The 13,320-nt window shown below is 59.0% G+C and overlaps 1 protein-coding gene across 4 annotated transcripts in view; it reads right to left on the minus strand.

Annotated features, from left to right (window-relative positions):
- The window catches only part of NFATC1 (nuclear factor of activated T cells 1), a 129,649-nt gene that overhangs the window by 58,491 nt on the left and 57,838 nt on the right, over positions 1–13,320 (minus strand). For all 4 annotated transcript variants that reach the window (XM_008013721.3, XM_008013723.3, XM_008013724.3 and 1 more), the window contains exon 7: positions 3,707–3,762. In XM_008013721.3, coding sequence (XP_008011912.3) covers positions 3,707–3,762 — 56 coding nt within the window. The remainder of the gene's footprint in view (positions 1–3,706; positions 3,763–13,320) is intronic.

Below are 13,320 nucleotides of genomic sequence, written 5' to 3' on the forward strand. Positions count from 1 at the left end.
GGAAACTCGTCCGTACCGGAAAAAATACAGGCTCCAAACGGCACCAGCACCTACACAACCTGCTTTAAAACTCCACTGTTGAGATGAGGCTCATACACTTACTTACAGAAAGTACAAAAACCGTAGACATAGCACATCCCATTTTGTTTACGCACAGGCAGCACAGTGGCTCACACCTGTCATCCCAGCACTTTGGGAGGCCCAGGCGGGACGACTGCTTGAGCCCAGGAGTTCAGGACCAGCCCGGGCAACACTGCGAGGCCCCATCTCTACAAAAATTTAAAAATTAGCTGGGCAGGATAGGGCACACCTGTGTTCCCAGCTACTGGTGAGGCTGAGGCATGAGAATTGCTTCAGCACGGGAGGTCGAGGCTGCAGTGAACTGTGATCAAGTCACTGTACTCCAGCTTGGATGACAGAGTAAGACCCTGTCTCAAAAAAAACCCAAACATATATATATATATATATGCGCGCGCGCACACACACACACACAGAAACATGTATGTACACAATGTATATAATGTGTGTATGTGTGTGTCTGCATGAACGTCTACACACAAAGCAGCAAATGGAGCAGGACGCATGCCCAATGCCAGCAGTGGTTACGTCTAAGTTGGTGAGACTACACTAGGTTTTATTTCCTTTTTTATATTGTCCAAATGTCCACGACGAGTATGAAGTTCCTTTATGATGAGAAAAAAATATATTAAAGCAAACTCCATTTAACAGATTAAAAATGTAACAGGAGGCCAGGTGCGGTGGCTCACGCCTGTAATCCCAGCACTTTAGGAGGCCAAGGCAGGTGGATCACTTGAGGTCAGGAGTTCAAGATCAGCCTGGACAACATGGTGAAACCCTGTCTCTACTGAAAAAAATACAAAAACATTAGCCAGGCATGGTGGCTGGCGCCTGTAGTCCTAGCTACTTGGGAGACTGAGGCACGAGAATCACTGGAACCCGGGAGGCAGAGGCTGCAATGAGCTGAGATCGAGCCACCGCACTCCAATCTAGGTGACAGAGCGAGACTGTCTCAAAAAAAAAAAAACCAGTAAACTTGAAGTACATAATTTTTCACATGTGCTCTTAAATTTCTTTTTGTTAAGCTTCCTTCTAAATATGCCGGTGTCAAAAGTAAAACAGAAAATCACAGACAATGTGGATGTCGGCTTGGCTGGGATTGTTTTCAATGTGGAAAGGCTCACAGCTCCTCCAGACCTGCACTCCCTGCCTAGGGGGACAGGGCAGGCCGGCTCCAGCGTCCTGTGTCCCACATCCTGTGTCCCACATCCCGCGTGCATGTGCGGGGCTGGTGAAGCCTGTGGAGACCCTGACAGAGCCAGGGCCAGGGCGGGTGGGCAGCACAAGGCCAGGCACCAGGCTACGATGCCCTCAGGCAGAGGGACGGAGAGCCAGGAGGTCAGTGTACCCAGCATAGACGCAGAGCAGAGCAGGGGCAGCCCAGTGGAAGGAATGAACCAGACACCTGGTGGGCGGGGAGGCCCAGCGACGACCCCGTGAGCAGAGGCTGCCAGCCCCCTGGCCAGCAGCAAACCCCCAGCCAGCGGGGAGCCACAGACCTTCTGGGCACAGGAAATGGCTGCGGGCAGGAGAGGCTGGTATGGACATGGCAACGGGCTGCGGGAAGCAGGCCAGTATGGACACGGGAATGGGCTGTGGGGAGGAGAGGCTGGTACAGCAGCTCGGGCTGCTTCTGCCTGTGGCCGGCCATTCCCAGGACGCTTCTGAGCACCCCGACCCGCTGGCTGCAGGGTAGGCCAAGACTCCTTCCTCTGAACGCCGGCCTGCCCTGGGGCCTCCAGCTTTCCTCGAGGGGCTTCTCAGGTGAAGGCAAGAAAAGCGACAGCATTGAACCAGAGCCCTAAGCTTCAGGTGAGGCCTGAACACCACTGAAGCTGCAGGTGAGCTCACTTCACCCAGGGCCAGGGAGGAACCTTTTCCATCGGATAACCACTTGGAAAGGGTTCTGGGAAGGGGATGGGCCCTCGGGGGAAGGGCGCTGAAGTCGCAGGGTGGAAGACGCGGCTTTCTGACAGAGCTGCCTTTCGAGACAGGGAGTGAAGGTGCCAGCACCGCTCTCCATGGAGGCCACTGACCCTCCCACCAACAGATGACCTCAAGACCCCTCCCCGGTGTCCTGTCCACCTGCCTCCAGCCACCTGAAGGCCCCTCCCTGGTGTCCTGTCCACCTGCCTCCAGCTGCCCGAAATCGGCTCTTCCCTGAGGTTTCTGAACGGGTCAGCTTCCACCTGCACACACTGAGTGGGTGCACAAGACTTCCCCGACCCCCAGGGACACACACTGCTGAGCTTGGAAGCACGTTCATGTCTTCAAAACCCCCTTGTGAGCCATGTGGTATCTTACGTTGGCCCAAAGATTTCTACTGCTTTTATAGGACTAAATAGAACACTCAAAGAATCCAATGTAGGGATCAATCCAACTGTATCAATAATAAGTAAACAACAGGTCGGGCACAGTGGCTCACGCCTGTAATCCCAGCACTTTGGGAGGCCGAGGCAGGTGGATCACCTGGGGTTGGGAGTTCGAGACCTGCCTGACCAACATGGAGAAACCCCGTCTCTACTAAAAATACAAAATTAGCCGGGTGTGGTGGCGCATGCCTGTAATCCCAGCTACTCGGGAAGCTGAGGCAGGAGAATCGCTTGAACCCAGGAGGTGGAGGTTGCAGTGAGCCGAGATCACGCCACTGCACTCCAGCCTGGGCAACAAGAGCGAAACTCCGTTTCACAAAACAAAAACAAACAAACAAAAACAAACAATGAAACATCAATGGTCTACATGTGCCAATTACAAGACAGCATCAGAGAGGATCCAAGACACCACCAAGAAGACGTTGCCTCCAAGAAACCACTTTAAACATGAACACTTGGATTATGAGAGACGCACGCAGCAGCCAGCACCTCGTGGGAGATGTGGGAGCAGCGACAACCGTCCAGACAAAAGGTCATCTCCATGACTAGCCAATCTGAGGACGGTCATTATCCTCAGGCACCCACCACATGCACATGGTGCCAGGGAAGCTGTGGCAGGTGACTGGGGGTGCTGGAAACGGCCCAGTGACAGCAGAAGCGTAACCTGGCAACGCGTCTGCCACGGCCCCATACACATGCACCACCTGCTAACAGGCTGTGGCCAGTCGTGAGTCCGGGAGCCACGCCCAGGCTTTTGTGCCTGAGTCACCATCACAGGAGAGGTTGGTGCGATCGGCGGCCTCGGAGGATGGGGTGAGGAGTCCCCATGGGGATGCCACAGAGCCCTGCCCTCAGTGCTCTGGGTCTGGGCAGGTGCTGGCCACGCCCCGGGAACTCAGCACAGCACCGACTCCCAGGGGCCTGCTCCGTGCCAGGTGATGGTGACAGCAAGGGGACAGCAAAGGGCGGGAGGGTCCGTGTGAGATGACCTTCCCTCGGCCTGCCCGGCACCATCCCCGGCCGCCAGGGCTCTGACCTGACCCTGACAGGTTGGGTGCAGCACACGGTGCTTCAGCAAGTACTTGGCGATTGTTTGTTACTGGTTCTGTTATTCTAGGCATTATTTTTATTTGTTTCATTTTAACAAACAGGACCCCACCTTCCTGAGGCCCTGGGGACCCACAGTGGCTTCAGCAGACCCCAGCCTCCCAAGCCCTGGGACCCGCAGTGGCTCCAGCTGCGCCAAAGGCACTCACCGGCTTGCACAGGTCACGATCGGTTTTCGCTTCCATCTCCCAGACGTGGTGGCCATCTGGAAGAAAGGAGCAGGAAACGTCTGTGACTTTGTGTGGCAGGGAGCCCCCTCCCCGAAGCCCTCATGTGATCCAGACCCAGGGCCCTGAGCCCGGAGAGACCCCAGGAGACCCACGTAGGCCCATCCCAGGGCTTTTGTTGAGGGCAGCGCCTCAGGACCCATGTGCCCAGGCGGGGCCCCAAGCTCAACGCCAGAGTTCCCCTGGGAGCCTGGGGAAGCTGAGGATACGTGGCTCAGGGCTTGTTCTGACCCCAGTCCTGGGTGGGAAGGACTACAGGGCAGGGGCATCCTCAGGAATCTGTCCTGGCCCTGCATCTGCTGGCCTCTCACAGCCTCAGGACAGGTCACGGGAGGGTTTCTATGCCCCTGTCCTCTCCAGGGAGAGCAGATGTGAGGGGCAGCAGGTAGCCCATCATCAGAGCGTGTGCAGGGCATCTGTGCGTGGACCTGGGGCCTGGCTCTGCAGTCCCTGGCCCAGCCTCCCAGGGATGCACGAGGTGTGAGAGTGGCGACGGGGGGGCCAGGGGCTCCACGCCAGGGTGCGACGCCTGCTTGTGCTGGGGTCTACGTTGGTGGAAGAGGGCCTGGCCGCTGGCCCTGCCTCTGCAAAGGAACCACTGGGTAAATGCGAAGAGCCTTCCTCTGACAACTTCTTGCACGTCAGGAGACAGAAATGCAAAACACAGGTATTTTTAGCCTTTCCCCAGTGGCCATTTGCATGTTTTTAAAAAATGAAAAGGCTCCCAGAGGTGCAGTGAAAGGACGCGTTGTTCTCTCTGCTCCACGCCCGGCAGAGTGGGGGCTCCAGGCGCACATGGACAAAGGCGGCCGCACCACAGCCTGGCCCCTCAGATGGGCTGAGTTTGGGGCAATTATGTCAAACTAACAGATGTCAATCTCCCACAGTCTCTTTCTCTCTTTTATCTTCTCCAAAATAAAGTCCGCTCCCAAAATGAACAGTTACAGGTATACACACTTAAGTTTATCCTTATGCTCTCTCTCCAAAGAAGAAAACGTGTCTGTTACAAACCCTCAATTACTAACGAATCAGACAAAATCTCCTTTTTCTCTGTTACAGTGCCGGGCTGCTGTCTGCGTGGAGGGTGGAGAGAGGAAATGTGAGTCACACAGGACCCCAGAGCCGCCCAGCCGAGCCCCGGCCACACCAGCCCGGGACGCCCGAGGTCCCCACGCAAATCACCCACCAGATGAGTCCACTCGACAGAGCCTGGCATCCATCTCTCCTCTGGGAAAAAAATAACAGGGAACTAAAACATACACTCAGTTGCGCTTGAAGGCATCTGAGTTTCACAAAGCAGCAAGCAGCCGGGAAGAAAGAAGCGTTTTCAGCCCAGCACAGGTGCTGGTGACGGCAGATTCCCAGCAGCCCCCAGCCCAGATGCACCCGGCGGCTCAGAAGCCCCTCCACCCCCACTTCATAACAATCCAAATCACTCTGTGTGTAACTAAGTCTTCTGGCTGTTTGGCACCTTTTAAAAACGACTTTTGGAGTTTTCTTATGACAGCCCATCTTCGGGGTGAGGCCCCGTCTGCACCCCACAAAAGACTGTGGTCCTCTGAAGCTCCGGGGCACCACAGGCTATGGTTTGCTCTCTGCCCAGCCCGAGAAGCTCAGAGTCACAGCTTCAGCTTCCCCAGGAATTTCCCTGAGGCTGTGGAGGCCTTTGGCGCCAGGAAGGGGAGGGAGGTTGATGGTGCTGAGCAGGAGGGACACTGAGGCGCACAGGGCCACGACGCTGCGTTTAATGACACCCCAAGGAGACGCCATTTTTGCAGCTGAGGCAACACAGCCTGTTCCTCTCTTTATGTTTCGAGAAGGAAGAGGGACTCCAGCCGTCTCCCCATGGCCTCCTTCAGGTGGCTGCCCCACAGCAGTGAGTCCATGAAAAGCAAATGGAACGACGGCATGAAGGTGTCTTTTTCCTCCAGTGCCTCGTGGGCCTGTGGGGAACCAGCCTTGCCGGAGCAGCCCCAAGGGGAGCCACGTCTGTGTGGCCAGCCAGGCCCAGCTCAGCACCTGCCACGGAGCAGCCTCCACCACACACCTGGGAGCGCCTGCCCAGCAATCCCTGTGCAGGTGGGAGTAGATATGCTTAGACTTCCCCCGAAAGTGTGGGGAACCGACAAACATCCCTGCTGTCCTCAAAGACCCTGGCTGAGCCAGCGCCTGTGGCCTTCCCCCTCAGAGGCAGGGCCTCTCCCCGTGGTCTCCGATGTCTGTGGCCGTTTCACGGTCGACCAGGGTAAGGGTGAGGGCAGGCTTTCTGTTTCTGCTCAAGGCTCATAAAGTAACTCTTTCAAAGGCAATGTATATTTACGGCCAGAAATGTCTGTCTAGCAATTGCTTCCAGAACAAGACAGAGCACTGAGGCTGCTGAAAGATGCAAACAACCTTACATCTCAGGAAAGGAGACGCAGGGCCACGTCCCGCTGGCGAGAGCATTGCCATGGAGGCTCCCGGCTCCGTGGAGGCCCAGGCGGGCAGGGCCGGCCCCCGCGCTGTTCAAAACCCAGCCCCCGGCAGGAAGGAAGGCAGCTGGTCCTGAAAGGGCCTTTGTGTTCAGCCTTATCAGAGCTCCGAGTCCTCAGTAGGAAACTGCCTGAGTGCAGGAGTAAAAATATTCCAGATCATTAGGGAATTCCCTGCAGTCTGAGTCATCGGGAGGCTTCCCTGCCACACCCGTGAGGTTTCCACACAGGCAGGCCTGCAGGCCCAGGAGCCTCCCAGACCCGCCAGGACCCGCCGTCTGGAGCCAGGCCACCCCCACACTGGCGCTGACGCTGAGCCACTGTTTCCACAGAGAAAGCCACAAGGGCCACTGGTGGAAGCAGCAGTGTCCCTGGGCCCCACGGTGCCCTCGAGTCCTGCTCCCCGTGGCGTCCTCCTGCCCTGCTCCCCGTGGCGTCCTCACACCTAGAAGCAAGCGTCCCCAGGGCATCTGTCATCCAGCCAGGACTTTCCCTCAGGAGTCTGTCCCAGCCTGGCTCCCAGAGGAGATTCTGGAGAGCAAACAGCCACCCAGCCGCACTGCACATCGGCCTGCAGGGCCTCACATGGAGTCACCCTGTGACCCACAGCCCTTTCACGCCGAGGCATGCGCTCAGGCAACAGGCAGGCATCCACACGGGACTCACGCACTGAGGTTCACGGCGGCTTTTCCACGATCATCTCCACAGGGTGGACGTGACCCAGCACCATCGGCAGATGGGTGTGGCAGCCACATGGTGGGCTTCCCTCAGCCACAGAAAGACCCACGTCCCGATCCACACCAACGAGGGGACCCGAGGACCCCACGCCCTGGCCTGCGCCAACGAGGGAACACAGAGGATGCCACCCTCCATGGAAGCTGCCAGGCACCGCAGCCGGCAGGTTGGGGTTCCCCAGCAGGGAGCAGCCAGACCAGGCAAGGCCAAGCGAGGGGGCTCTGGGGTGGTAGGGGTTGGGGGTGGGGAAGGGAGAGCAGGGGTGGGGAAGGGAGAGCAGGGGTGGCCGCTCACGAGCAAAGGTTTCTTTCTGGGGACAAGAAAATGTTCTGAAATTGGTGGTGGCTGCGTAATTCTGTGAAGCTACCAAAACCCGCTGAATTACACACTTTGGGTGAATTAAATGGTGTATAGATCACATCTCGATAAAGCTGATAAAGAAATTAAGCAACATGATCACGGGTGATATTGTCATGTGTGATCCCAAAAGGCCCGAGGAGGAAGAGGAGGGAGGGCAGCCAGAACTGGCCCCCCCTCCGCAGTGGGAACTGACACGATGCGTGGCCTCCCCACACCAGCAGGGCCCAGGCAGGGGGCGTCTGAGCGTTCCCCTAATGCTATTCAGAATGCGGCCTGACGAGAACTGTGGGTCATCACTCAATTCGAGGGGTCCTGGGCCATCTCAGGCCACTGAGCCGTCCTCAGGGCATGAAGAAGAGACGGGCAGATGTCTCCTCCCAGGGTGCTGCCCTCCTTGCCTTCCCTGTGTGGTCTCTGGGAGCACACAGAGAAGCCCAGGGGTCAGCCTGGCCACCTGCCCTCCTCCCAAAGATGCTGTGTGGTGATGAAGCGGCCCCAGCTCTGCTCTTGGAGCCAACAGTGGCAGTGACGTCTGTCCACACTCACAGGCACCCAGCAAGGTCACTTCTTCCCTGAAAACACAAATCTGGAAGATCTGCATTTGGCCTTTAAACTGTTGGACCAGACACCTCTGAAGATTTTGTCATTATGCTGCTGCCTCCGGCGCTGGCATCCAACATCTTCAGGAGGCAATGGCTGAGCTGCTCTGTACAGGGACTGCCCACGCCACAGACGCTGGAGCTGGGGACTCCTTGCTCATCCAGCCCCATCAGAGGACATGCCATGGAGATAGATGCCACGGAGGCAGCCATCCCCCAGGTCCATCTCCCTCAGCCTACATCCCGCACAACTAAAACAGACAGGCCACAGACCCGCCTGGACTCCACCTCCCACCTCGGCCTGCTTCTCTGCCCCAGGCCAAGACCTTCCACGACAGACAGAGGAGGGACAGCAAGGCCTAAAGGGGTAGTGCCACTAGGTCTGCCGTATGGGGGCCCTGGCCCTCACCTCCTCCCCGCCTGCAAGAAAGAACCAGACCCCAGGAGACCGAGGAGCAGGGGTGGTTGAAGGGGGGGGGGGGCAGGCAGGGTGACCAGTGGACACTGATGACCCTCAGGGGAAATTGGGGCCTTCAGGGGCCTCAAGGCTTCCGCAACACCCCGGGGTGGGTGAACCAGCCCCTGGCCTTGAAGGGACCTGAAGGTGAGCCCGGAGGGAGCGGCTTTAGGCCTGGGGACTCCTCTGACCCGGCTCCCTGGGCAGACAGAAGGGTCCTTGCCTGGTGCTTCCTGCACCTGGATGACATGGCCTCTGCCTGGGGACGTGCACCCCCTACTCGCCGTGGTGAACGTGTGTGTCCTGGCATAGGACCAGCAGCTGCCAAGGCCACGGTGGTTCTGTGACAGCTCTGTGTCCTTGCAAGTGTCCTGCCAGCTGCCAGCTGAGCTTGGTGGCTGCTGGGTGGAGCCTCTGAAAACAATGGCCAGGTGCCTGTCAGAGCTTTTGGAAGACCCGGGAACCATGCTGCTCATGGTCCCAAGGCAGGGCAGCCTCGGAAAGGCCCGGACCTTTGGTCCCTTTATTTAAAAAACAACAACATACATTTGGCCCAGATTTGGAGTCCTGACCCTTCCAGTGAGGTGGGAGGCAGAACTTCCGCCTGCCGCTGTGTGGAGAAATCTGGAAACCTGGCTTGCGTCTCCTGCACTATGGCCAGCGCCTGCCCACAGGCCTGTCTTCTCCATGTGGTAACGTCCAGGGCCAGAGAATGCGGCGGCCGTGAGGTGGGGGCGAGCTGCGGTCCCATCATGTTGGGTTTGGGGGTTTGGGGCGAACCTGGCTGTCTGGGGTTTCTCAGGGGAGGGCTCTAGATGTGCTGGGCTGGGGCCTCTGGGAGGGGCCCGGGCACCTGTGGGACTCTGGCTACTCGCTCCCACCGCGCAGGCTCCCCGGACTCCCGCATTTCTGTGTGTCTCCCTGTGAACCTGGGCAGGGCCCCGGTGTGGTAGCTGGCACAGCACTGGGTTCAGGCCTGGGCCTCGGAGCTCTGGCACCTGTCTCTGCTTCCCAGGGGCCCCAGGCTGCCTTCCCAGAGGGGCCCCGGGAGGCCACGTGGAGGGGCCCTGATTACCTGGAGATGCCGGAAGTCCAGGCCCCAGCTGGCCTGCCAGTCACGGCGGCCACAGAAACGACCACGGACGCAACCCGCACGGCCCCGCCTACTGAGCCCCGCCCACTGCGCAATCGCCAGCAAACGGAGCGGGTGTTTTAACCCCTGGCGTTGTAGTGTGGCTTCTGCACGGCGACGACACCAAAACAGGCTTTACTGATGTTTTTGAAAAACGGCACCAGAACAGACGTGTGACTCAAGAAAAGGAGGTTGTTCAGCTGCAGCATTAAGAACTGGCTCATGTTTGACGCATCCAAATCTCAGAAACTTGCGCCTTCTGTCTCATCTCAGTCAAGCTCCAGACACAGCCTGAGCTCACGTTTCACGCAGGCGTTTTTCGGGCGTTTCATTTATGTCTCATTATGTGTCCCTCAGCCGCTTCGACGTTCACGTGTGTGCAGAAAAGTGCCTTACATCGCACGTTGGAAGAGAGAAATGGTGATCTTTAACAGGAGGGGAAGGGTGCGGGTGGGGGAGGGGAGGGGAGGGGTGCGGGTGTGAAGGTGGGGAGGGCAGGGGTGCGGGTGGGAGAGGGGAGGGGGGTGCGGGTGGGAGAAGGGAGGGGTGCGGGTGTGAAGGTGGGGAGGGGTGCGGGTGGGAGAGGGGAACGGAGGGGGTGCGGGTGGGAGAAGGGAGGGGTGCGGGTGTGAAGGTGGGGAGGGGTGCGGGTGGGAGAGGGGAACGGAGGGGGTGTGGGTGGGAGAGGGGAGGGGAGGGTGCGGGTGGGAGAGAGGAGGGGTGTGGGTGTGAAGGTGGGGAGGGGTGCGGGTGGGAGAGGGGAGCAGACGGGGTGTGGGTGGGAGAGGAGAGGGGTGCGGGTGTGAAGGTGGGGAGGGGTGCGGGTGGGAGAGGGGAGGGGAGGGGTGTGGGTGGGAGAGGGGAGGGGTGTGGGTGTGAAGGTGGGGAGGGGTGCGGGTGGGAGAGGGGAGGGGAGGGGTGCGGGTGGGAGAGGGGAGGGGTGCGGGTGTGAAGGTGGGGAGGGGTGCGGGTGGGAGAGGGGAGGGGAGGGGTACGGGTGGGAGAGGGGAGCAGACGGGGTGTGGGTGGGAGAGGGGAGGGGAGGGGTACGGGTGGGAGAGGGGAGCAGACGGGGTGTGGGTGGGAGAGGGGAGGGGAGGGGAGGGGTACGGGTGGGAGAGGGGAGGGGAGGGGTGCGGGTGGGAGAGGGGAGGGGAGGGGTGCGGGTGGGAGAGGGGAGCAGACGGGGTGTGGGTGGGAGAGGGGAGGGGTGCGGGTGTGAAGGTGGGGAGGGGTGCGGGTGGGAGAGGGGAGGGGAGGGGTACGGGTGGGAGAGGGGAGCAGACGGGGTGTGGGTGGGAGAGGGGAGGGGAGGGGTACGGGTGGGAGAGGGGAGCAGACGGGGTGTGGGTGGGAGAGGGGAGGGGAGGGGAGGGGTGCGGGTGGGAGAGGGGAGGGGAGGGGTGCGGGTGGGAGAGGGGAGGGGAGGGGTGCGGGTGGGAGAGGGGAGGGGCGCGGGTGTGAAGGTGGGGAGGGGTGCGGGTGGGAGAGGGGAGGGGAGGGGTGCGGGTGGGAGAGGGGAGGGGTGCGGGTGTGAAGGTGGGGAGGGGTGCGGGTGGGAGAGGGGAGGGGAGGGGTACGGGTGGGAGAGGGGAGCAGACGGGGTGTGGGTGGGAGAGGGGAGGGGAGGGGTACGGGTGGGAGAGGGGAGGGGAGGGGAGGGGTGCGGGTGGGAGGAGAGGGGGTGTGGTTCCCACTTCCTGCAGCTGAACCCCTGCAGCCTTGGAAACTGAAAGCCTCCCGAAATGCTACCAGGGGCTTCTGAGCTGACACTCGGCCCTCCGCGCCCCACAGCCAACCTGCCTCCTGGACGAACATTCCGCACAGGCTTTCATCATCAGAAAATGTCGTTTTCCGAGGAAGCAGTAAACTAAGTCCCCAGAGAAAGGCTGATTTTTCCCCCCGGCCTTTTGCGCCGCCCTGAGAGACCTGGGAGGAAGCTCCGTGGAGTGCAGGTTGAGACCCGAACACCCACCGCACTCCCGCCTGCTGGAGCTGGAGCATCCCGGAGGGACCCAGCACCCACGCTACGGCGAGCTATGCCCGTGCCCGCCGGTTCCCCACAGTGCAGCCCTGCTGCAGGGATTCTCTTCCTCAGGAGGGCCCAACACCAGCTTCTCCCAGCCTTCCAGGGCTAGCAGCCGCTCCATCCAACACTTCCCAAAGTTCAGAGGTGCTGTGAACCCACGGCAGCTGAAGGGGGCCTGGCCGAGACACAGAGGCTGAGCTAGCCTGGACAAAGAGCTTCCTATGTACTCCAGAGGACGACAGGGCGGAGCTGACCCCAGCCTGTGTCCAACATTCACAACAGCTACAACCGTCCGCACCCACAGAACGAGGACAGCCGAGAGACACAGCGGCCCTTCCCGGAGAAGCCACTTCATCTGCCCGACTGATGGATTTCCTCGACACGAACCTCCCGAGCTCACGTCCGGCCTTGGTTCCATCCGCGAGAGCAGTGGAAAACAGAACTTTAAAAAGACCAGACGATCCCATCAGAAGACGAGAGGGCAATTGTGTTTTTAATTTATATTCAGTTTAGTGGTTTCTCCAAAAACAACTAGGAACTCGTCGCCAGGATGAGGATGCGGGGCCTTTTGCGGCTCCAACCTCTCACCGCACATTAGCACGTGTCGTAAGTGACGGCTCCCGCCTGAGAAGCCGAAAGTGGAGGAAGAAAATTATGTGGATGTTTGTTCTCTGCTTTTGAAAACATGCAATGTGCTTGTGTGTGTATGAATATGCAAATTATCTTATTTAACTATAAAGAATAAAATCACAAATGTGGTCTGGCTTCATCCCTGCAGTATTCACAGCTTCACGTGCTCTTGAGCGCAGCACCTATTCATTTATGGTTCGCCTGCTGTATACCAGACACCGGCTGATGCTGGGAGAGGGTCAGAGACCCGCCCTGACCTCATGGGACAAGAGGAGGACATGGGCAGACAAACTGGCATTGCCCATAAGTGTGGCCGTGGCAGCCGAGCTTAAGGGCAGAACAGGCAGCACCTCCAGCCTGCTGACCCCACAGCTCACAGCGATGATGAAGGCAGGAGGGGCTGCCCGTGGGGGCGGCCACATGAGACCAGGGCTGGTCCCGCATCCCCTTGGCTCCCGGCCCTCGGACGCCGGTGGCTGCCCTTCCCCACGGCACTGTGACACTGATTCGGCTAGTGCAATAACTTGGCTAGGGCAGGAGCTGGGGCACCTCTGCTGACTGTGTTCGGGGGGGGGCTCTGCCAAGGTGCCCAGGCCTCTCTGGGCAGAGGAAACCACAAGGAGGCTGCTCAGGCCTGGGCTTGGAGAAGCAGAACCTGGGAGCCATGGTTCTGGCCAGTCTCGGCCCAAGCACCTCCCTATACTGGGGGCAAAGTGCTTCTCTGCCAGCGCATGGACACACTGAAAGCTCTGAAGGGCAGATTAGTTCAAAATTAGCCTCCTCCTGAGAAGGCACGGGGGATGCAAATGCCTTCCTGGTCACTGCCTTAGTTGGTTTTCTCTATAATTTAAAACGTGTTTTCCAATTATGCCCTGATTCTACAGAAAGCCACGTTAGACGTGAAAGACCTCTAAAGCCTATTTTGATTGAAGCACTTAAGTTTCCGGCAAACTGTACAAATCAAGACCCCATTATCAAGGCTGAATGCCTCCGTGGCTCCCAGGGATCGGAGTAAGTGCAAAAAAATTCCAATTGGTAAATGTCAAAAAGAAAAAAAAAATCACAAAACAGGTCTTGTAGGGGTGTGCCCCTCACCTGGCCCACCCTGGGCAGAGGCCCAGCA

This window comes from Chlorocebus sabaeus, chromosome 18 (genome assembly GCF_047675955.1).
Source record: "Chlorocebus sabaeus isolate Y175 chromosome 18, mChlSab1.0.hap1, whole genome shotgun sequence".
NCBI lineage: Eukaryota > Metazoa > Chordata > Mammalia > Primates > Cercopithecidae > Chlorocebus > Chlorocebus sabaeus.